Source organism: Syngnathus leptorhynchus, chromosome 1, assembly GCF_054491065.1.
Source record: "Syngnathus leptorhynchus isolate UIUO chromosome 1, UIUO_Slep, whole genome shotgun sequence".
NCBI classification, from domain to species: domain Eukaryota; kingdom Metazoa; phylum Chordata; class Actinopteri; order Syngnathiformes; family Syngnathidae; genus Syngnathus; species Syngnathus leptorhynchus.
Genome location: NC_141195.1, coordinates 2,314,617 through 2,337,709, shown reverse-complemented (window position 1 = coordinate 2,337,709; position 23,093 = coordinate 2,314,617). Strand labels below are relative to the sequence as shown.

The 23,093-nt window shown below is 45.4% G+C and overlaps 1 protein-coding gene across 1 annotated transcript; it reads right to left on the bottom strand.

Annotated features, from left to right (window-relative positions):
* Positions 1-373: 373 nt before the first annotated feature.
* mecp2 (methyl CpG binding protein 2) lies at positions 374-21,213 on the bottom strand. The gene is made up of 6 exons (XM_085900865.1): positions 21,081-21,213; positions 9,328-9,469; positions 7,452-7,648; positions 7,190-7,383; positions 6,963-7,099; positions 374-4,622 (listed from the first exon to the last, which is right to left on the bottom strand). Exons 1-6 carry the CDS (start codon positions 21,110-21,112, stop codon positions 2,811-2,813), a joined length of 2,514 nt encoding a protein of 837 aa, XP_085756991.1. The 5' UTR covers positions 21,113-21,213; the 3' UTR covers positions 374-2,810.
* Positions 21,214-23,093: the final 1,880 nt, after the last annotated feature.

Sequence of the window (23,093 nt, the reverse complement as noted above, 5' to 3'; positions counted from 1 at the left end):
GCTATCTTTACCAGGTACACAACAAAGCTTAAGGTTCATTATTAATACAGACGTGGTCCATTTTGTACCTCCCAGGTGTTTGTACTAGACATTCACAGATTTCAGAAACAGCTTCATTACCTCACAACACACTCAAGATTCAACCAGGGGATGATATCCCTTGGTCAGTCCGCCAAGGAATTTTTTTTTGTAAGTATTTTGGTTTGTTTGGGTTTTAGGTGTGCTCGCTGTGGGGGTGAGGTAGATAATTTTTTTCCATCAGAAAGCACTTGTTTGCAGAAAAAAAAATAAAAAAATAAATGGAAAATGACTGAATTCACACGCTGACTAAATGCCCACCCATCCTCTCAATTGGAATGAGACACTGACAGTGTAGGGGGACAACAAACGCTTTTAATAAGAAAAATAACTAATAACCCGGTAAAAACTAGTGAGTCTACAGTGACTGTATTGAGTTGAAAGCAGAGTGTTATTATTTATCAGGTATGAGGTCACCACACATCACTACTAAGTCTAGGAACAACATGGCTGCTGGCTGACATGGTGGCTTCTGGCAAGACGCGCAAGGTTATAGGCACTGAACTTCGGAACATGCAATGTGGCGGCTGCTTACTGTGGTCCCATACGGTCTGACAAAGGCCAGCTAAGGGGCTTGCGGCAACCAAATGCCACAAACGCAGAGGTGAGTTTGGGTCATCGTGAGGTGACCCACAATCCAGCAAGAAAATTCCCCACTGCAGTGGACTTTTCAATGTCGCCAACTCCTAGCTGTCAGGAGATCAGAATGACACTATGGAAATGTTCAAATACTGCATGAGTGTATCTGATCCAATTGAGAGGTTGAGAACGTGTTTGTTTGGCTTGATTGACATCATGAGCGATTAAGAAGCAATTTCTTTCGATTTGTGCTACCACATACAGAAACAAATTGAGGAAACTGTGGGATCGGCCAATGTTGACACCTCCCAAAATATACTTGTGGAAGGCTTCATCACGTGTATAACGTCATGTCACATCAATCTATTACATCTGTGGCAATAGTATCCACAAATGTATCAATTGTGGAATTGAAAAAGGTTATCTTTTCTTAGGTTATCAAAGATGTCTATAATCTTCTCAATTTCTCCCAATTCTGAGGTGGACAATTCTTGCAAATTTCTCAAAACTGAAGAAAACGGCAACTATTTTTTTTCAAGTACGGTATTCTTTCTGTACTGTTCTGTACTGGTAAATGAAACTCTCATGAACTGTGGCCAACGACAACACAACCATGCACCCATTATACTGCTTCTTCCTCACAAAGGTCATAGGTGTGCTGGAGCCTATCCCAGCTGATTTTTGGGCGAGAGGTGGGGTACATCCTGAGCTGGTTGCCAGACAATTGCAGAGTACACATAGACAACCATTCACACTCAAAATTACACTTGTATGTTTGCATGTTTTTTGGAATGTGGGAGGAAACTGAACTACCCGAAGAAAACCCCCGCAGACAAGAGGAGAACATGCTCCACACAGCAAGGCCCGCGACCAGATTCAAACCCACGATCGCTGCACTGTGAGGCGGACATGCTAACCAGTCCACCACCATTCTACCGATAACATATCCAATGCAATATATCCTGATGGGATATAAGTACAAGAATGTCAGCAAAAACAGACAGGAAAAGCTATTAGCGGAGTCACAAATTCATCTTCGCAAGATGTTATGAAGTCAAAACATTGCAGAAAAACTTGTGGCCACTTTTACCATCTGAACCGTCTGTGAGTCCTGCTAAGTTTTGGCTTGATGCCCTCCACAACTACAAACCTGCAACGTGTGTATGTTAAAGAATCAGTAGATGTCCCGCTTCAAATGTTCAAATGCTTTCAGAATGGTGAGATTGCAGTTGGTGTTGAATGTAGTTTGGTGTTGCTGCCTCTTCACAATAGGAGTTTGGCTTATTTGGCAAAACAATAAGATGGTCTTCCAGTGACTGTTCCGCAGAAATCAAGACAAAGATGAGTCTGTGGTCAGAAGTAAGGTGAAGAAGATGTGCTCTCAGTAAGGTTTGCGTTGACAAAACACATGGTTCCTCTTGAAAAACCACCGAGATGGACGAACGACTCATGGAGATCAAAATATGGGAGTCAGTTTGAATGTCACTCCGGAAGATTCCAGGACTTGTCAGCGCTGTGTTGGAAATGTGTTTGGATCAAATGAAGAACTATTGGCTAGAAGTATGGAGGCACTGGAAGAGATGAGTCATCAAGTAATTTGCTAGTGTTTAAAGAAGCCATTCAACTGAATTAGGCGTGTCAGTCAGCGATATATACGGTCACGTTCAACGAAGCATCAGTCAATTACAGAGAACTTTAAACCTGTAGAGAAGAAACACATTTTAAAATAGAAAATAAAACGTTATATTCTGGAAGCGAGATTTTGTTGGTGGCAATGTGTACTTAGCCGTTTGTTTTCAGTTCCAAACTGTCCCCCCTTCACCCACCCAAATGAACAAGACACAGCTGCCTTTTGATTATCTACACACACCCACGCACACATGCAGCCTGGCACGCACGCACGCACGCACGCACGCACGCACACACACACACACACACTTTAAATCTATATTTTCCTTTTTGTTTTCCTAAAAAATGACACCATCCATCCTTCTACTCAGTCATCGTCAGTGCTATCTTAACGCTCATTTCATTGTCAAAAAAATGAAAGGGTTGTTCCGTGGAACAACAGTGCACTAAGATGGAGGAAGAGCCCTCACTAGTACCACCTCTGTCCCCAAGGGCACAATGCACTCTCCTATAGTGCCCACTGATCAGCTGACTCTCTCGCCAACAGCAGTCCGAGTCTCGACTGTTTCCTCTCGGCTGGGACAGGGAACAGCAGATGGGGGGACCATGTCTCTGAGCTCCCTGCCCTCACCTGCCCCCTCCGAATCCACCTGTAGCCGAGCCCTGCTTTCTGTCCCAGACGAAAGACTGACACCATCTTGCGTCCCTGCTCTTCCGTCAGGATCGGAGCGCATTAAGCTAGGAGTCCCAGGAGCACTGGGAGGAGTGCTGTTCGAACCAGTTGTCTCTCTGCTTTCTGAGACGAGTCCAGCTTCAACTTGTATTTCGGTTCTTGGCCCACCCTCCAGGTTGCGAGTTGGGGATGTGGTGCTCAGGTCTTGCGGCTGCTCACTCTGCTGTGCATAAACCAGGTTCTGACTTATGGCCATATGCAGAGACTGTTGTTGGAGCAGCAGTTGTTCTGGCTGCGACCTGGGCAGCTGTGGTTGAATCTGTGGAAGATGTAGTGGCATTCGAGACTGTGGGGTCCTGGTCTGGGAGGGTGAGGGTCTGATTTGTGGTCTACTTTGGTGTTGCAAAGGAGGGTTTATCAGTGTTTGGGGCTGAGTTTGTATGGGAGGGTTGTCCGAGAATTCTGTTTGTGCAGGGCTCTTGGAGTGGTGTTGTAGATGGGGTTGGGTCCTGGTCTGCGTTTGAAGTTGAGGACGTAGTTGAGTCTCAAAGAAGGGTCTGGATTGTGTCTGAGGTTGAAATGTTACAGGGGACTGGGCTTGTGGATGAAGATTCGTTGTCTGCGGGGGCTGGACCTGCGAGGGTGATGGAGCATACTGAACTGCCAGCCGAGTTTGGTGTTGCGCTAACGTTGCTGTTTTGGGGGGAAGTGGCTGAGGAGGGGAATGCCTGATGGGGGAGGACTGAATAATTGGAACTTGAAGTGGGACATGACTCTGACCATGATACGAGGACTGGAGGGGGCAGGGTTGAGGCGAAGGTTGTGACAAGGCAGGTGGTTTGGGCGCAATGGACTGGGAGTCAGTGTGTAGCTGAGGTTTGGGTCGGGACTGGTTTGAGGGTCCAGATGTTGGATGAGGATGATCCAAAGGGGAGCTCTGTTGGTGGCAATGATGGTGACGGTGATGGTGATGATGATGGTGATGTTTGTGTGGGGAGCGCTCCTTCCTTTTGTGGCTTTTAAAAGGACTCATGCTACTGCTGCTACTCCTTGGTCCTTTTCCACCCTTTTCATCAAGGTCTTTACTTAGTTCCTCGTCTTGACTTTGTGCTGTCCCACGCTTCTCCTTGTGCTTCCTCCCTTTGTGTGTTTTATGTCCATGTGAGTGACCTTCTTGGGAAACAGAAGACTGTAGATGGGATTGGGATTGGCTCTCCTCCAAAGAGGCAAGGTGAACCTGGGAAGTTTGTGTTGGTTCTTTCAAACCGGCCTCGCCTTCGGAATGCGCCATCCTACCAGGTTGTGTGGTACTCGAGCCTGGGGTCTGAACTTTCTCCCTCTCCTCAATTGTCTCTCTCGTTTTGCGTTTTTTGATTGGCAAGGCTGTTTCCTGGACGACAGCTTTACTGGAAGACTCCTTGGTAGCTCTGCGCTTGGCCTCAGCGGCCATAATGGCGGCAGCGGCATAACCCCCTGCAGTTGACATACCGGAGGTTGATGCTGACAAGGAAGATGCCGAGGGAGCTGTCACTGCTGCTGAAGTGGAGGCTGGATTCCTGCCATGTTTTTTGGGTGTGGTCTGAAGGGGAGCAGGAAGATCCTGTTCTGATTTCCTTTTCCTGCCTGGACGAGACTTGACTGACGGCAGGGCAGGACATGACACCTGAAAGTGCCCACAAGCAAGCAACACAATTTCTTTAAAAGAACGCATTCCACGTTATTAATATCTTAATACGAGGGGTGTAATGATACGTTGCGGTTGTTTTATTAAAACAATACATATAGCTATAAGGTCTAATGATTCGACTTAAAGCAATATATCACTTTTTTGGAACAATACAATTTGAAGCAATAATGGTGATTTTAATAAAATATTTTGATATACAGTAGTCACCATGGCTGTTTTGTGACTCAATCTATACTAATTAAAAGTAACTCCAAATAAACAACGTATTTTTTTATTGGATTTTATCTTAAAACCAATTCAGCTCTACTGGTTCCAAAATGTAAAACAAAAAAGTAATATTACACCAAGCTAGTTCTCTTAATATTCTAGGATGAACAAAGTGCAATAGAAATAGCTCGTTCTCTTTTCTGGTTCTCTCACGATCGTTCCGTTATCAAGTTCATTGTAAGGGTGTATTCAGACCTGACTGTTTGGTCCACTTTCAACGGAACAAGATTCGATTGTAACACTACCTTTTGTGCAGGTGTGAATACACGGAAACAAATCCTGGTGCGGATTGGAGAAACAGACCGAGATCCACTTTTTAAAGTGGTCTCTGTTCACTTCCAAACAAACTCTGGTGCGGTTCGCTTTAGGTGTGAATACAAACAGCGTAGATTTGAACCAACAGCACAAATATGCAGAGCAGGAATGCGGTGCATAGGACTCGCATGTTTTCCTTCATTTCCGGGTCTGTGCGCTGTGTGCCCCCCTGGTCATTGCTGTCGTCACTAGCGTGGGTGTGTTTACCAAATATACTTCACTTTCAAAATGTACAGTCTGAATAGGAACTGCACCAAACAAAAAAAATTAAGTCCAATTTTGGTCCGGACCAAACAAGAGGACTAAAGGACTTTTCTGGTCAGAATACACCCTAAGTCAAAAAGTTCAAAAATAGAGGCACAATTCATCCATAAATGAAAGACGTGATGACTTGCTAAAGGAGTAGAGTAGGTGCTTGAGAGACAGGGGACTGTGGGAGATGGCAAGTGGGAGGGGGGAGTGGCAGAATCAAGTACCGTATGCTTACTTTATACGTTCGCTACATCCTCTTCTGACTACCCTTCCCGCTTTTTCGCACTAGCCTTCTTAGGAGACATGATCGACTACCAAAACTCCAGACAGACTATGGATGAAATTGTCAATATGCTAACACACACACACAGGAACACAGGGAGTGGCCGTGCCATTGACTACCAGGACTCCAAATGAACTATGGATAAACTTGTCAATATGCTAACACGCACATAGGAACACAGTGAGTGGCCAAGCGAAGGATAGAGACAGTAAGAAAATGGGTTAATGACACGCACACGTCACAACGTCACCAGACACACTCTGAGAGTCGCTCACGGGTTTGGAAGTCAAATTTGGTTCGTTAAAAAAAGCAAAAAAAATTCCGGTTCATCTTGAGATGTTAGTAAGCATAGATGTTTGGAAGTAGAGGTTTTGCTGTATTTGATGAAGTGCTTTGCATAACTGAATATTCAACATTATCTTTTGTGGAAGAAAAAAAAAATCTATAGTATATGTATTAGTAAACTGTCTTTTCACATTCAAATAACCTGCTGCTGTTACTGTTCTGTAGAAAGAACTACTAACTGTAATTAACAGTAAACGATTTTGTCAAAAGCTTACCTATTCTATATAATAAGAATACCAGCTTGTCTACGTGTTGTTTGGCAGCAAAAATTGCTTCCCCCCGTTCTGATTTTGGTGGGTAAAGTACAAAAGAAAATCCAGCAACCCCTTGTAATGTTTTCACATATTAGTCATTGCTGTTTGGTGCATTGAATGAGTATTTCGTTAGATGTTTGAGATGTCCTACTGTGTGAATGGTCATTGAATGCACCTGGAGTAAACTGCAGAAAGAGCGTGTACAGTTCTTTTGCTTCTACGTGCAGCTATTGATGGTCCAATGCAAGCACTTTTTTTCCAAAACCTTGTTCATATAATGGAAACTCAAAACACACAAATGTATGGTCTTTGTGTTTTTAAATGAAAACGAGCAAATAGTGTTGCTCTGAAGTCACTCAATGCGTGCGCGAAAACAACTTAAACTTGATTAAACATAACATTCAGACTTGAATAAAAACGAATGGGTCTTAGGAATTTTGGGTCTAAAATGATCGATCAGTAACATAGAAATGATGTGTGGACAGCATCGATGTAGCTGGATCGTGGGGGAGACAAATCGATATTTTGATGACAAAGCCGTATCGTTATACCCATAATTAATACGCTAAGCAGCATCCCTGAGAACACCACACGTCGCACCTTTGTAGTGGTGGGTGTGGTCTCACTGCTAGACTCCGCCTTGTTGTATGGCATTTTGACCAACAGTTTTCCAGGACATTTCTCCACCACACGCTTCATGGCCACACCTTCCGTAGCCTGGCGCATCTTCCCACTGCCTAAAGGTAAAACACACACACATTCCGCCACCAGCTTTGTGTTTGCTCCATAGGTACGATTAAACATTGCACACCGCCATTATTTTGCACCTTTAGGCCGTCCACGGCCTCTCCCAGATGATTTGACCACTTTTGGTGTCTTGGGAGGTTTCTTCTCACGCCGAGAGGGGCTTCCACGCCCAGTTACGGTGAAGTCAAAATCGTTGGGATCAGTCATGGTGTCACCGACCTTCTGGAAGTAAGCGATGAGCTCCACCTTGGACCGGAAGGCCTTTCCCTCCGAGCTTTGCCACAAAGAAATGCTCATGTGTGCAATAACAGGATGAATGCGCCCCATGTTTACAGTGCTTACTTGATCAGGTAGACGTCAAACTTTCCTGCCGAGCGTCCAGACTTCCTCTGCTTAAGCTTGCGGGTCCAGCCTACAGGCAGTGAGGGGTCGCTGTATAGCGGTCCACGATCTCGGATGATGGAGCGCCGTTGCCTGGGAGAACCCGCAGACTCGCTACCAGATGCCGCTTGCGAGGGCCCTGCCACCGGGTCTGATGGCTACCATTGAGACGCAGACATTCAACACACTTCACAAGCATGCTTCATAATTATAATTACCGTTATTTTCGGACTTTAAGTCGCAGTTTTTTTTCATTGCTTGGGTGGGGGGGGCGACTTATACTTAGGATCGACTTGGATGTGATTTTTTCAATTTCATGTGAAATTCAAAAATCCGCGATGTAGTGAAACCGCGATAAACGAACCGCGATGTAGCAAGGGATTACTGTCATTTGAACTGCAAGTGACGTCACCGGTGCCGCGTGGCGGTTGTTTACATAAAGGACAAAGGATTCGATCACGGGATGACAAAGATGACGAAGGGCCCCACGTTTGAAGGGTTTAAGGATTTGGAGTGACACAAGATTAGAAAAATGTATTTATGTTATAGTTATTTGATATATTTTATTTCGCGTAGCAACTTAAATATGTTTTTATCGTTACAGAGCCAATAGTCGTTGGCTCATTGAACTCTTGTTTTGTTAAATAAAGAGCCGTTTACCAAACCCACGTCTTTCCTGGTACTTTGTTAACGCTACAATATAGTTATATACTAGATCTGTGCGGCGCAAATTATTCCACAGACCCATATAACAATATATAAAGTATATTTCAAATAACTATCATATTACAACAATATTATCAAACCATCTGTGTCACTCCAAATCATGAAATCCATCGATCAAATTCCTCGTTCTGTATGTCAACAACGTCGCGCGTGCGCTGCAGAGATCTAGTATATAACAATATTGTAGCATTAACAAAGTACCAGGAAAGACGTGGGTTTGGTAAACGGTTCTTTATTTAACAAAACAAGAGTTCAACGAGCCAACAACTATTGAACTTCCAGCCACGGAGGTGGAAGAGAGCTCCATAGAATAGGAGCGGGCGTGCGTAAAAGCCATGTCCGAGCCCCATTCACCGTCCCCGGACATCCACGAGCGCCGGCCCCCGACTTCCATCCACGGAGGTGAAAGAGAGCTTCCGTCTAGAAGGACCGGGTGTGCATAAAAGCCATAATAGTTTTTCAAACCTTCTGTGTCAAATCATTAAATCCTTCAAACTCTTCGTCCTCCGTGTCACTTACAAACAAAGCCGCCCGCTAATGATGCCGGTAGTACGTGGGGCCCTTTGTCATCCCGTGATCGAGTCCTTTGCCCTTTATGTAAACAACCGCCGCGCGGCACGGGTGAGGTCACTTGCAGTTCAAATGACAGTAATCCCCTGCTACATCGCGGTTCGTTTATTGCGGTTTCACTACATCGCGGATTTTTGAATTTTGAAAATTTCTGAAAAAAATTACATATAAGTCACTCCTGAGTACAAGTCGCCCCCCCCACCCAAACTATGACAAAAACCGCGACTTGTAGTCCGAAAATTACGCTAATACTTATTTGGATAACTGTTAATGTTACGTCAGGCCCGTTCTCAGCTCCTCCTTTGTGTATATGTCACGTTAGCATACCATATCATTTAGCCTGTTGTTGCTGGTTCATGTCTGTTCTTGGTGTTGGATTTTGACAAATAAATTTGCCCCAAAAGTGGGACTTATACTCCGGTGCGACTTATATACGTTTTTCTTTCACTTTATTGTGTATTTTATGGCTGGTGCGACTTATACCCCGGAGCGACTTATACTCCGAAAATTACGGTACACTGTTGGTTCCGCCTTCACTCACCAAGGTCTTTGACTCCACCACTGACAGGGGCAATGGCTCCTGAGAGACTGACACCTGTTCAACATGGCGCCGTACCTTGCGCACCTTCTTAGTCTTACTGTGTGGTCGTACTCTCTCCTCCTGGCGCTCTGGTTCGTCCTTTCTGTGTAACAGACAACATTCATGATGACGCCGCAAATAAATTGTATGCCACTGAATCACTGACACCGGCGGTAAGGGATGCCGTCAAAATGAAGGAGTGCTATCAATCCGTTTTGGCCTGCGGGACTCCGGAGGCAGCTAACAGGTACCGAATGGCCAAGCGGAACGTGGCTTCGGCGGTTGCTGAGGCTAAAGTCCCAATGATCATTGTCACACACACATCTGGATGTGGTGAAATTTGTCCTCTGCATTTAACCCATCCCCATGTGATTTTGATCCATCCCCTGGGGGAGTGGGGAGCAGTGAGCAGCAGCGGTGCCGCGCTCGGGAATCATTTGGTGATCTAACCCCCCACCCAATTCCAACCCTTAATGCTGAGTGCCAAGCAGGGAGGCAATGGGCTCCATTTTTATAGTCTTTGGTATGACCCGGCCGGGGTTTGAACCCACAACCTTTCAGTCTCAGGGCGGACACTCTACTACTAGGCCACTGAGCTGGTAGAACCCAGGCGCGGGAGGAGTTTGGCGAGGCCATGGAAAATGACTTCCGGACAGCTTTGAGGAAATTGGGGACCACCATCCGGCGTCTCAGGAGGGGGAAGCAGTGCACTGTCAACACTGTTTACAGTGGAGATGGTGTGCTGCTGACCTCGACTCGGGACGTCATGAGTCGGTGGGGAGAATACTTTGAAGAACTCCTCAATTCCATCGACACACCTTCCATTGTGGAAGCAGGGCCTGAAGACTCTGAGGCGGACTCTCCAATCTCTAGGGTTGAAGTCACTAAGGTAGTTAAAAAACTCCTCAGTGGCAGGGCACCGGGGGTGGATGAGATCCGCCCGGAGTTCTTAAAGGCTCTGGATGTTGTGGGGCTGTCATGGCTGACACGCCTCTACAACATTGTGTGAACATCGGGGATTGGCAGACTGGGCTTGTGGTTCCCCTCTTTAATAAAGGGGACCGGAGGGTGTGTTCCAATTACAGGGGAAAAAACACTCCTCAGCCTCCCTAGTAAGGTCTATTCAGGGGTGCTGAAGAGGAGGGTCCATCGGGAGGTCGAACCTCAGATTCAGGAGGAGCAGTGTGGCTTTTGTCCTGGGCATGGAACAGTGTACCAGCTCTACACCCTCGGCAGGATCCTCGAGGGTGCATGGGAGTTCGCCCAACCAGTCCACATGTGTTTTGTGGGCTTGGAGAAGGCGTTCGACCGTGTCCCTCGGGAGGTTCTGTGGAGGGTGCTTCGGGAGTACGGGGTGCCGAGCCAACTAATAAGGGTGGTTCGGTTCCTGTATCACTGATGCCAGAGTCTGGTCCGCATTTCCAACCATATATCGGATTGGTTCCCAGTGAGGGTTGGACTCCGCCAAGGCTGCCCTTTGTTACAGATTCTGTTAATAATTTTTGTGGACAGAATTTCTAGGCGCAGCCAAGGCGTTGAGGATGTATGGTTTGGGGACCTCAGGATCACGTCTCTGCTTCCTGCAGACGACGTGGTGCTGTTGGCTTCTTCAAGCCATGATCTCCATCTCTCACTGGAGCGGTTCGCAGTCGAGTGTGAAGCGGTCGGGATGAGGGTCAGCACCTCCAAATCCGAGTCCATGGTCCTCGGTCGGAAAAAGGTCGAATGCCCTCTGGGGATGAGATCCTGCCCCAAGGGGATGAGTTCAAGTATCTTGGCGTCTTGTTCACGAGTGAGGGCAGGTTGGAGCGCGAGATCGACAGGCGGATTGGTGCAGTGTCGTGGTGAAGAGAGAGCTGAGCCAAAAGGCAAAGCTCTAGATTTACCGGTCTTTCTATGCTCCTACCCTCACCTATGGTCACGAGCTTTGGGTCGTGACCGAAAGAACGAGATCCGGGAAACAAGGAGCCGCAATAAGTTTCCTCCGCAGGGTGTCCGGGCTCTCCCTTAGAGATAAGGTGAGAAGCTTGGTCATCCGGGAGAGACTTGGAGTAGAGCCGCTGCTCCTCCATTTTGAGAGGAGCCAGATGAGGTGGCTTGGGCATCTCCTCAGGATGCCTCCTGGACGCCTTCCTGGGGAGTCATGTCCCGCCGGTAGGACACCCCGGGGATGACCCAGGACGTGCTGGAGAGACTATGTCTCTCAGCTTGCCTGGGAACGCTTTGGGATCCCCCGGCATGAGCTGAATGAAGTGGCTGAGGAGAGGGAAGTCTGGGAGTCTCTCCTAAAGTTGCTGCCCCCGCGACCCGACCCCGGATAAGCGGAAGAAGATGGATGGATGGATGGATGGATGGATGGACGGATGGACGGATGGATGGATGGATGGACGGATGGACGGATGGACGGATGGACAGACGGATGAATCACTGATAAGAACTAATTGATGATCTTCAGATACTAGTCACTATGTCGATTTATTTTTCTTTCTGAAGAGGTCATGCTACAACATCATCTTTAAGGCATGATAAATAATTACAGTGGAACCGCTAAATTCAAACACGCATTCACCCCAGCAGTTTGTTTGGGAAAAAGACTTGTGTTTTGGGAAAAAGACTTAAGTTGAATAATAGTTCAGTTCAATGCACATGAGACATCAGCATAGCTCAAGAGATCTCATTTCAACCATCTTTTTGTTTTTGTGATGACTCCTGTACCAAAAGGAGCAGCCTAAAAATGGTCGTTAAAGAGTAGATGAATCTACTCAAGAAATTCTACCAAATGCAAAGCCTTAAAACTACAGTGTCACCATGCTCCTCCTGAGTAACACTATTATAAGCTTGCTGGGCAACACATGACAAATAAGGCTTCACTGGTTTCTCATGTGACAAGAAATAGATGATTGGTTGATGTAAAGGACAACTACCGTAAATTTCGGACTATCAGCCGCTACTTTTTTCTCAAATTTTGAACCCTGCGGTTTATAGTCCGGTGCAGCTTATATTGGTTTTTTTCCCGTGATTTTTCTCATGACTAATAGACTTATACACTCATATAAGGCTGTGGACCCCTGTTGTGCTGTTGGGTGAATAAAAGTTATGCGTCCCTAAATAATCTCTTTCCTGACAATCATCTTTGTGTATATTCTCTTAAAAATGGGAATTAAACATTAAAAACCTGAGGCGATCATGCGGCGACTTTACATACATATTCCAATCAGACACTGAGGAGGAAGATTTTGCTGGTTTCAGTGGACAGGAGGAAGACAAAGACGGCTCTCAGTGACTTTGTTGACTGGTATGTTTTTGTTTTTTTCACCCGCATAGTTACTGCTGTTACTTCTGTGTTTACAACAAAATGTTAGTTATTAAAACTTTAGCCCAGCTAGAGCTGTTACTTTCATGTTTACAACAAAATGTTAATGCTATTGAAACTTTAGTGCAGCTAGTGCTGTCACTTCCGTGTTTACAACAAAATGTTAATGTTATTAAAACTTTAGCCCAGCTAGTGCTGTTACTTCCATGTTTACAGCGAAATGTTAATGCTATTGAAACTTTAGCCCAGCTAGTTGTCACTTCCGTGTTTACAACAAAATGTTAATGTGATTAAAACTTTAAAAAGGCTTTCACTGTTTTGTCTTTCTTTGTAAATAACTCGTGCGCATGCACGGCTTATAGTCCGTTGTGGCTTATATAAGTACAAAAATATAAAAATAAAAAAATTTAGCTTGTACGACTTATAGTCCGGTGCAGCTTATAGCCCAAAATATATGGTCATAATTCTTGCTCCTGCATCATGACCATATAGAGAGAGCTTTCCCTTAAATTCACAAGCATGACGTTTTGAAGTCAACCTAAACACCTGAGTGTTATTGACACACTTTTCAAGATGGCGGCGCGTGCACACGCTCTCTCTGTCCCAATCGAACGGTGTTTTGTTCGTCGAAGAAGTGTTTGTCCGACAGTTTTACGTGTTCGTCTCGTCTTACTACATCGTGCTACAAGTACGGCAGACAGGTTTTACTCGACATTGGCGTCCAGGCCGGTTCGCAAGCGGGTGAGAGTGTGGCCTGAGGGAGCCTCTGATGCTCTTCGAGACTGCTTTGACACAATGGACTGGGAAATGTTTAAGCAGGCAGCCAGTTGCAACAATCAGACTGACTTGGAGGAGTATACTGACTCTGTTACCTCTTACATCTTGAAGTGCATTGGTGATGTGACCCACACAAAATACATCGTCACTTGGGCTAACTGGAAGCCTTGGCTGACAGGGGCTGTCCTCAGGCTGCTGAGGGCCAGAGACAAAGCCCACAGGGCTGGGGATGAAGCTGGCTTGAGGACAGCGAGGGCCAACCTGTTCCAGGTTATCAAGGAAGCGAAAAAGGCATTCTCTTGCAGGATTACTGCCCACTTCAAAGACAGCAGGAACGCACGGAGCCTATGCCAAGGTATTCAGACCATCACGGACTACAAGCCCGCGCCACAGAGTGTGAGGGCAACATCCCTCTGCTCAACAATCTGAACCGCTTCTTTGCTTGCTTCAACGCTCAGAACAGCACTTGCCTGCTGAAGACCCCTCCCCCTCCACACGAGCAGCCCCTGTGCCTCTCTGCCAATAGCGTGGAGGACGCTTGCTGCTATCGACACCCGTAAGGCGGCGGGCCCAGACAACATCCCAGGTCGAGCGCTGAAGGACTGCGCTGAGGAGCCTATGGGTGTCTTCACGGACATCTTTAACATTTCCCTGCAGCAGGTCATCGTCTGTGCCGAAGAAACCTGCTCCTTCCTGCTTCCCGTGGCGCTGACTCCCATTGTCATGAAGGGCTTTGAGCGGCTTGTCATGACGCACATCAGGACCGTTCTCCCCCCACCCTTGACCCCTTCCAGTTTGCGTACAGAGCCAAACGGTCCTCTGAGGATGCTATCTGCTTTGCCCTCCACTCATCCCTCACCCACCTGGAAAAAAGAGACTCTTATGTGAGATTGCTGTTTGTGGACTTCAGTTCTGCATTCAACACCATTGTACCACAGCATCTCATCTGCAAACTAGACAAACTGGGTCTCAGGACCTTCCTCTGCAACTGGCTTCTGGACTTCCTCTGTCAGAGGCCGCAGGTGGTTCGTGTTGGCGACACTATCTCCAGCAGCATCACGCTGAGCACGGGGCCCCCCCAAGGCTGTGTGCTCAGTCCGCTGCTCTTCACCCTGCTGACGCATGACTGCACTGCAACCTACAGCGGCAACCGCATGCTGAAGTTTGCTGATGACACGACTCTGGTGGGTCTCATCACCAAGGGCGACAAGACTCAATACAGGTCGGAGGTCGACCTTCTGGCCACGTGGTGCAGGGACAACAACCTGCGAGACCAAGGAGATTGTTGTTGACTTCCGGAAGGGTCACGCCCAACACCTGCCACTGACCATCGACGGTGCTGTGGTGGAGAGAGTGAGCAGCACCAGATTCCTAGGGGTCCACGTCAGTGATGACCTCTCCTGGACCACCAACACTGCATCGCTGGCGAAGAAAGCTCAGAGCCGCCTGTACTTCCTGCGAAAACTCAGGCGAGCAGGTGCTCCACCAGCCATCATGACCACATTCTACCGTGGCAACATTGAGAGCGTCCTCTCCAGTTGTATCGCTGTGTGGGGTGGTAGCTGCACTGAATACAACATGAAGGCCCTAGAGCGCATAGTGAACACAGCCGGTCGGATGATTGGTGGTTCACTCCCCTCCCTGAATGACATTTACACCTCCCGTCTCACCCGCAAGGTGACCACGATTGTGTGTGATCTGAGTCACCCCGCTCACACTTTGTTTGATCTGCTGCCCTGCTCTCCCGCACCACCAGACTCACCAACAGCTTCATACTCCAGACTGTTTGGATCCGTACTACAAAACAAAAGAAACAAAAGAGTACTACGGGGTTCGATTGTGAGACGATGTCCGCCCGGCCCTACGGTGCGGTGCCAGTTGGCGGGGAAGGAAAAGGCGGCTCGATTTTCTCTCCCGACTGCGCAGGCGTCGTCGTCCTTTAAGAGGATTTCTATCGTCTTCAGTCAGTTGTCTCTCAACATGATAACGTTGAATTTGGTTGAGTATTCTCGCGTTTGCAAGGGAATAAAAGCTCCACAATGCGGAACATTAGCAAACTTTCCCCCCCACCCCAGCTGCATAACGTCCTGTACTTTTGGGCCGCGTTGGCTGCCTTGCACTGCTCTCGCACTATATTCTGACTGTCTGCTGTATGCACAGTTGCTCTGTTTTTGCTCCTCTTTTTTGTTTATTTATATTTGTTTGTCGCTCTTGTTTATTCATTGTATGTGCCTTCTCCATTTTACTTTTTGTGTTGTTTTGGATATTTTATGTCTTGTCACCGTGGAATAGTGGGTAACGCAATTTCGGTCTCTGTGTGTCTTGGCATGTGAAGTGATTGACAATAAAGCTGACTTTGACAGTTTTACAGCTTGCGCTAATGAATGACAAGGTGCCGCAATGACATCACATACAGCTGCTGACTGCCGTGCAACTTAACACAAGAGCAGCCATGCGTCCTTCTTTAAGGAGGCCAGAGCCTGCATGTTCCAGGAAGTCATCTTCAACACACAGATACTTGTGTGCAGCTTTTAAATATAAAAAAAGTGTTCCTCTTCCTTCTTTTTTTTTTTTTTTGACGCAAATTAAAATAAAAAGCAAATGTTTTTGATTCTGTATCATTCAATATGGGCATCAGCGTGGATTCGAGTTCAAAGTTGATATGTGTTCCAAACAATTTTCTTAATACTGGAAAGTAATCAGCTTTCGATAATCACCCCCCCCCCAAAAAAAAACTACCACAAGAAACATTTTCCGAACAGCATAGATCTTTGAGATATTTTCCTTTTTTTATTTTAGCTTGAACTATAAAAGCTTGCGCAATATGGATTTTACCAGCAATTGTAATTTATAGTTGTGACATTTTAGAAATAAATTACCGTAATTTTCGGACTATAAGTTGCGTTTTTTTTCATAGTTTGGGTGGGGGGGCGACTTATACTCAGGAGCGACTTATATGTGTTGTTTTTTTTTCAAAAACATTTACTTGATCATTAACACATTACTTACTAGTACAGTTGATCACCTCACATATTATTTTTAATACACTAAAAAAACGAATAAAGCAATTCACACTTTAAAGCACAATATTCAAGTTCATGAAACAAATAAACAAAACAAAAAAAACAACTGAAAAAGAAGTATAGTTATTTTCAAACTAAACTGAATGAGGGTGATTTAAATTTCACCATTGGCCGTGACGCAACAACTGGGAGGGGAAAGCGCTGTTTTTTTGAGTTTTTAAAAAGCACAGGTCTGGTGAAGAGAATTTAGTGTGGTGATGTTGAAAAAAAAACAAAAAAAAAACAGTAGGGGCAGCAATGCAATTTAGGATGCAAGCTCTGCTTGTGATGGACAGCATGGGAGCACACATCACGCCAGACATGCAAATCACGAGTCCGACGGCGCGCGTACGCGGCATTGTTTACACGATCGATGATCGATGTATTTTATGATTTGGAGTGACAGGTGGTTTGGTAATATTGTTGCTATACGATAGTTATTTGAAATATACTTTATATATCGTTATATGGGTCTGTGGAATAATTAGACATGCAAATCACGAGTCCGACGGCGCGCGTACGCGGCATTGTTTACACGATCGATGATCGATGTATTTTATAGTTTGGAGTGACACAGATGGTTTGATAAAAGTGTTATTTATGTAATAATCATTTGAATAACTCTGAATGTTACGTTAGGCCCGTTCTCAGCCTCTCGTTTGTGTATGTCACGTTACCATACCGTATCATTTAGCCTGTTGTTGCTGGTTCGTGTCTGTTTTTGGTGTTGGATTTTGACAAATATATTTGCCCCAAATGTGCGATTTATACTCCGGAGCGACTTATATATGGTTTTTTTCACGTTATTGTGCATTTTATGGGTGGTGCGACTTATACTCCGGAGCGACCAATAGTCCGAAAATTATGGTACCTCATCCTGAATTAATATATATTGATAAGGATTCTTATTTATCCATCCATCCATTTTCTGAACCGCTTAGTCCCCACGGGGGTCGCGGGCGTGCTGGAGCCTATCCCAGCCGTCATCGGGCAGTAGGCGGGGGACACCCTGAACTGGTTGCCAACCAATCGCAGGGCACACAGAGACAACCAACCATTCGCACTCGCACTCATACCTAGGGACAATTTGGAGTACTCAATTGGCCTATCAAGCATGTTTTTGGGATGTGGGAGGAAACCGGAGTGCCCGGAGAAAACCCACGCGGGCTCGGGGAGAACATGCAAACTCCACACAGGGAGGGCCGGAGGTGGAATCGAACCCGTACCCTCCTAACTGTGAGGCGGACGTGCTACCCAGTGCGCCACCGAGCCGCATAGAATAAATAGAAGAAATAATTCTTATTTAATTACACTTAATTCATAACTACTGTAATTTCCGGACTATAAATTGCGTTTTTTGTCATAGTTTGGGGCGATTTATACTCAGGAGCGACTTATATGTGATTTTTTCACAAATTTTCAAAATTCAAAAATCCGCGATGTAGTGAAATCGCGATAAACGAACCGCGATGTAGCAAGGGATTACTGTCATTTGAACTGCAAGTGACGTCACCCGTACTGCGCAGCGGTTGTTTACATAAAAGGCAAAGGATTTGATCACGGGATGACGAAGATGACAAAATGCCCACGTACTACCGGCATCATTAGCGGCTTTGTTTGTAAGTGACACGGAGGACGAAGAGTTTGAAGGATTTAATGATTTGGAGTGACACAGAAGGTTTGAAAAACTATTATGGCTTTTACGCACGCCCGGTCCTTCTCGACGGGAGCTCTCTTTCACCTCTGTGGATGGAAGTTGGGGGCCGGCGCTCGGCCGGTTGGCTGTCCAGGGACGGTGGATGGGGCTCGGACATGGCTTTTACGCAAGCCCGATCATAATCTACGGAGCTTTCTTTCACCTCCGTGGATGGAAGTCGGGGGCCGGCGCTCGGCTGGGTGGCTGTCCGGGGACGATAGATGGGGCTCGGACATGGCTTTTACGCACGCCCGGTAGTTGTTGGCTCGTTGAACTCTTGTTTTGTTAAATAAAGAGCGGTTTACCAAACCCACGTCTTTCCTGGTACTTTATTAACGCTACAATATTGTTATATACTAGATCTCTGCAGCGCACGCGCGGCGTTGTTGACATAAAGAACGAGGAATTTGATCGATGTATTTAATGATTTGGAGTGACATCGATGGTTTGATAATATTGTTTTTATATAAACCCATGTCTTTCCTGGTACTTTAACGCAACAATATAGTTATATACTAGATCTCTGCAGCGCACGCGTAGCGTTGTTGACATAAAGAACGAGGAATTTGATCGATGGATTTAATGATTTGGAGTGACACAGATGGTTTGATAATATTGTTGTAATATGATAGTTATTTAAAATATACTTTATATATCGTTATATGGGTCTGTGGACTAATAAGAAATGCAATTTACAACGGGCCAGACGTCAGTATATGCGGCGCATACGCTGCATTGTTTACATAAAGCACGATCGATGGATTTAATGAATTGGAGTGACACAGATGGTTTGATAAACGTGTTATTTATGTAATACTTACTTGAATAACTGAATGTTACGTCAGGCCCGTTCTCAGCTCCTTGTTTGTGTATATGTCACGTTAGCATACCGTATCGTTTAGCCTGTTGTTGCTGGTTTTCGGTGTTGGTTTTTGACAAATACATTCGCCCTAAAAGTGCGACTTATATTCCGGTGCGACTTATATATTTTTTTTCCCACTTTATTGTGCATTTCATAGCTGGTCCGACTTATACTCCGGAGCGACTTATAGTCCGAAAATTACGGTATTAGTAAATATATTGTTATATTACCTACTCTTGTTGGAGTATCATTATGATCATTATTACTTTGATAATGTGCTATAGAAAAAATGAGGGCGAATATTGAATCAGCTCAAAATACAAATCAACTAGAAATGGGAACTTGCATCTCTGATTAAAAAATATATTTAAAGATGGCTGCATTACTTGTCGAATTAATTGGGCTGGCGATGCTGTTGTTGATCATTTGCTCAGTACGTGCGTAAAAATTCTGTGAGTGGCTATGCTTGCTTTTATGTATATTAACAGTGCAGACATTCAACTCCATATGGTTAACAATAACATTTTATTCTGCTTCAGCTAATCATCATTATGAAGTTGTGCTGTAAGTAGTGCTGATTATTTTAACGCTGTGACTACCAATAATGCATAACTGTCAAGAACTGTTCACAGAGAATGATCAAAGCAAGAGTAAATATTGTAGTTCTTCATATAGAAACTAATTGTCGTAACCTACAGCAGTGTCATTTGTTAAATGCACAACCAACCTACATCCTGCTTCTCCACCAATGACCATCAGCCACTTTTTCACCCACACGATGGGGCTTTCATGGAACTCTAGAGTGTACAACTTTAAAGCTACTACTGCAGAGTACACATCAATCCAATCTCTTACAGTAATCTTAATTTTATTTGTATTGCTGTTTCATGTCAATTTTAAACAATGTCCATCTGCAGATCTGATCTTACTCTGCCACCCCCAAACGACCACCAGCGTAACACATTTGTCCTGCCAACTGACCTCTACTCGTGTAATTTCCTGAATATTATGTTTTGTCTTCTCACCATCCTCATGTTTTAACAGCAGAATTCTGTCACTCCTTTTGGATTAAGTGTTAAGCAATTAAGCAAAACAGCACAACACTATTCCTTTGACGCTTGCTGAACTGAAGTCTACATTACGTGGTGGCAGTGTGAACTCTGAAGTTGTGTGTGACTAAGTGTGTGTGAGGTTGAATTCTGAATTGCATGGTTCAACTTAAGTATTTTGGTGTGACCCGTTTGAGTGACGCCAGCACTCAAGCTGGCATGAGGTAAGGATGATGATGAAGCTGAAGTAGCAGCAACAATAAACTGGGGAATAGTGGGCAACACACGAGGTCACTTCATGACTTTTGGCTATGGTCACTAAAGTGAGCAGCAACAATAAACTGGGGAAAAGTGGGCAACACACGAGGTCACTTCATGACTTTTGGCTATGGTCACTAAAGTGATTTTTAGTAGCTTGGCGTGTGCACCATAAACTGTGATCATATTTCTGAGAAGTTTGGTGACAACATGAAGAGCATGTGATGCTTGGCTCAGCAGCACTTGGGTGGAGGATGCTGACTGGAGGTGTGTGACGCCAAGTACACCAGTTTTGTGTGTAAAGACACTCTCACTACCATGAAAACACTCGATGCTGACTAGCTAGCAGCCTGCTGGACACCTGCCTGTTAATACCACCGAGTGCTCGAGGCAGGCGGGCATGGCATCGCCGTCCCGCGGGCCAACCTCCAGGCGTGCGGGCACGTTTGCTCGGCAGAATGGGTAAAGAAGCGGGAAGCGGGCTGAGCAAACGGGCAAGCCCTAATGGCAGCTGAAGTAGACACGAAGCTGGAAGTTGGTGACGTATTCCAGTTAAGATCGCTCCGCCGAGAAAGGCCGGTGTAAAATGAACGCACTTCGAAGTGAAATAAAAAAGACGACAAAAAGATGGCGGAGGCGGCCAAGACAGCGACTCTTAAACAGATGATGAAATATTTTTTAAAAGGAGCTTACGTACATTGTCTCCTCCTCGCTTTCCACGGCAGCCATTTTTATTTAAATAAATAATTTTATATTTAAAAAAAAAAAAGCCTCAGAACATCTCTGCTGCACCCCGCCCCCTCCAACTCTTTTTCCAACCATCGTCATTTAGGCAACATCGCGAGATGTTCACGTGAATACTGAAATGTCGAGTGGCGAAGGCGTGCTGAGATCTCGCGAGATATTGTACCATAGCTGAGGAATAACGGCGTCATTAAAAGAAAAACCTAATAAATAATAATAATAGATTGTAGTTTTCAGGGAAAGTTTAGAAATTATGTCATTAGTGTTTGGTGTCCTTGTGTGTGTGCGTGTGTGCGTGTGTGTGTGTGTGTGTGTGTGTGTGTGTGTGTGTGTGTGTGTGTGCGTGTGTGCGCGTGCGCGTGCGTGCGCGCGCGCGAGAGAGAGAGAGAGAGAAATGTTTATTATTCTAACCTTGATCTCTGTCCCCCAAGTTCCAAAATCCTATCCTTGAGATGCATGCACTGGTTAGCACGTCTGCCTCACAGTTCAGAGGGTGCGGGTTTGATTCCACCTCCAGCACTCCCTGTGAGGAGTTTGCATATTCTCCCCTTGCCTGCATGAGTTTTCTCAGGCCACTCAGTTTCCTCCAACATCCCAAAAACATGCATGGTAGGCTGATGGAGCACTCCGAATGGCCCGTAGGTATGCCAGTGCGGATGGTTGTTCGTCTCTGTGTGCCCTGCGATTGTCTGGCATCCAGTTCAGGGTGTCCCCCGACTACTCCCCGATCGTGCTGGGATAGGCAACCTCGTGCTGTAGGTCCTGGGTTCCTCCTGAGCCACAATATTTCTGGCCTCATGTGGCAAGAGTATGCAGACAGTATCTGGAGGATGAAGGAATTGACACAATTGAATGGCCCTCAACCTGATAGAACACCTTTGGAACATAATGTTTCGGTCCATCAGACGCCCCCAGGTTGCTCGTTAGACTTTGCAGCAGCTCACTGATTCCCTTAGATCTGGGAGGACATCCCACAAGACACCATTCGTCGTCTCATTAGGAGCATGCCGCGACGTTGTCAAGCATGCATACAAGCATGTGGGGGCTACACAATATATTGAAAAGAGTTTTGAATTGCAGAAATTGAATTTAGGCAAAATGGACGAGCCTGCCACATCATTTTTTCACTTTGATTTTTGGGGTGTCTGTATACTGAGCCCTCTGTAGGCTGAAAACTTTTATTTCCATCAAAAGATGTGGCATCCTTTTGTTCCTGAGACATTAAACTGTCCGTATCAGTATAGGTATTGTTAGGGTTGAATAGATTAGGTTGATCATATTATGTTGGAATGTAATCAGTAATAATTAACCTAAGCTTGTCCTGTCTTAACAAAGTAGTAGAACAAAGTGCTAAAATTCTTTGCACTGATTGACCAACTGTAGAAGACGCAATCAAAGTTGTTCTGTCTACTCAACATCGTAAAACAACCCCTGCTATGATGTGATCAAAGGCCAGGGGTTTCACCCCCACCTTGGCCACCACACATGTAAATTGTCACCCCCACCCTTCTTCTCTCAATAAATACTGTCTTGCATGAATGCAACGGCAGACTTTGTTCGGACATTGCTGTGTCTACAGCAACGAACAAATTTTCCACTTGCAGAATTTGTTCGGACATTGCTGTATCTACAATGACGAACAAATTCTCCACGTGCAAGTGTTCAAAAGGGCATACTGTCTCCTGTGTGGTTCTTGCACAATAAGTTAGAGTCGGAACATCTCTAACAGGTATCCTACTTTTTTTTTTAACCTTTGAAATCTGATGTGTTTTCAAAGTGTTCCTTTAAATTTTTTTAGTAGTGTGTATATATATATATATATATATATATATATATATATATATATATATATATATATATATATATATATATACACCTTCACCTTCATCTTCTTCCGCTTATCCGGGGTCGGGTCGCGGGGGGAGCAGCTTTAGGAGGGACTCCCAGACCTCCCTCTCCCCAGCCA

Bases quoted from the DNA above. Each gene is read 5' to 3' on its own strand.
- mecp2 (XM_085900865.1), bottom strand. From the start codon at position 21,112: ATGGCTGCCGTGGAAAGCGAGGAGGAGACAAT. The intron at 7,384-7,451 runs GTAAGCACTGTA...TTTGTGGCAAAG, and splicing joins TTTGACGTCTACCTGATCAA to CTCGGAGGGAAAGGCCTTCC. The intron at 7,100-7,189 runs GTGCAAAATAAT...TTTTACCTTTAG, and splicing joins AGGCCGTGGACGGCCTAAAG to GCAGTGGGAAGATGCGCCAG.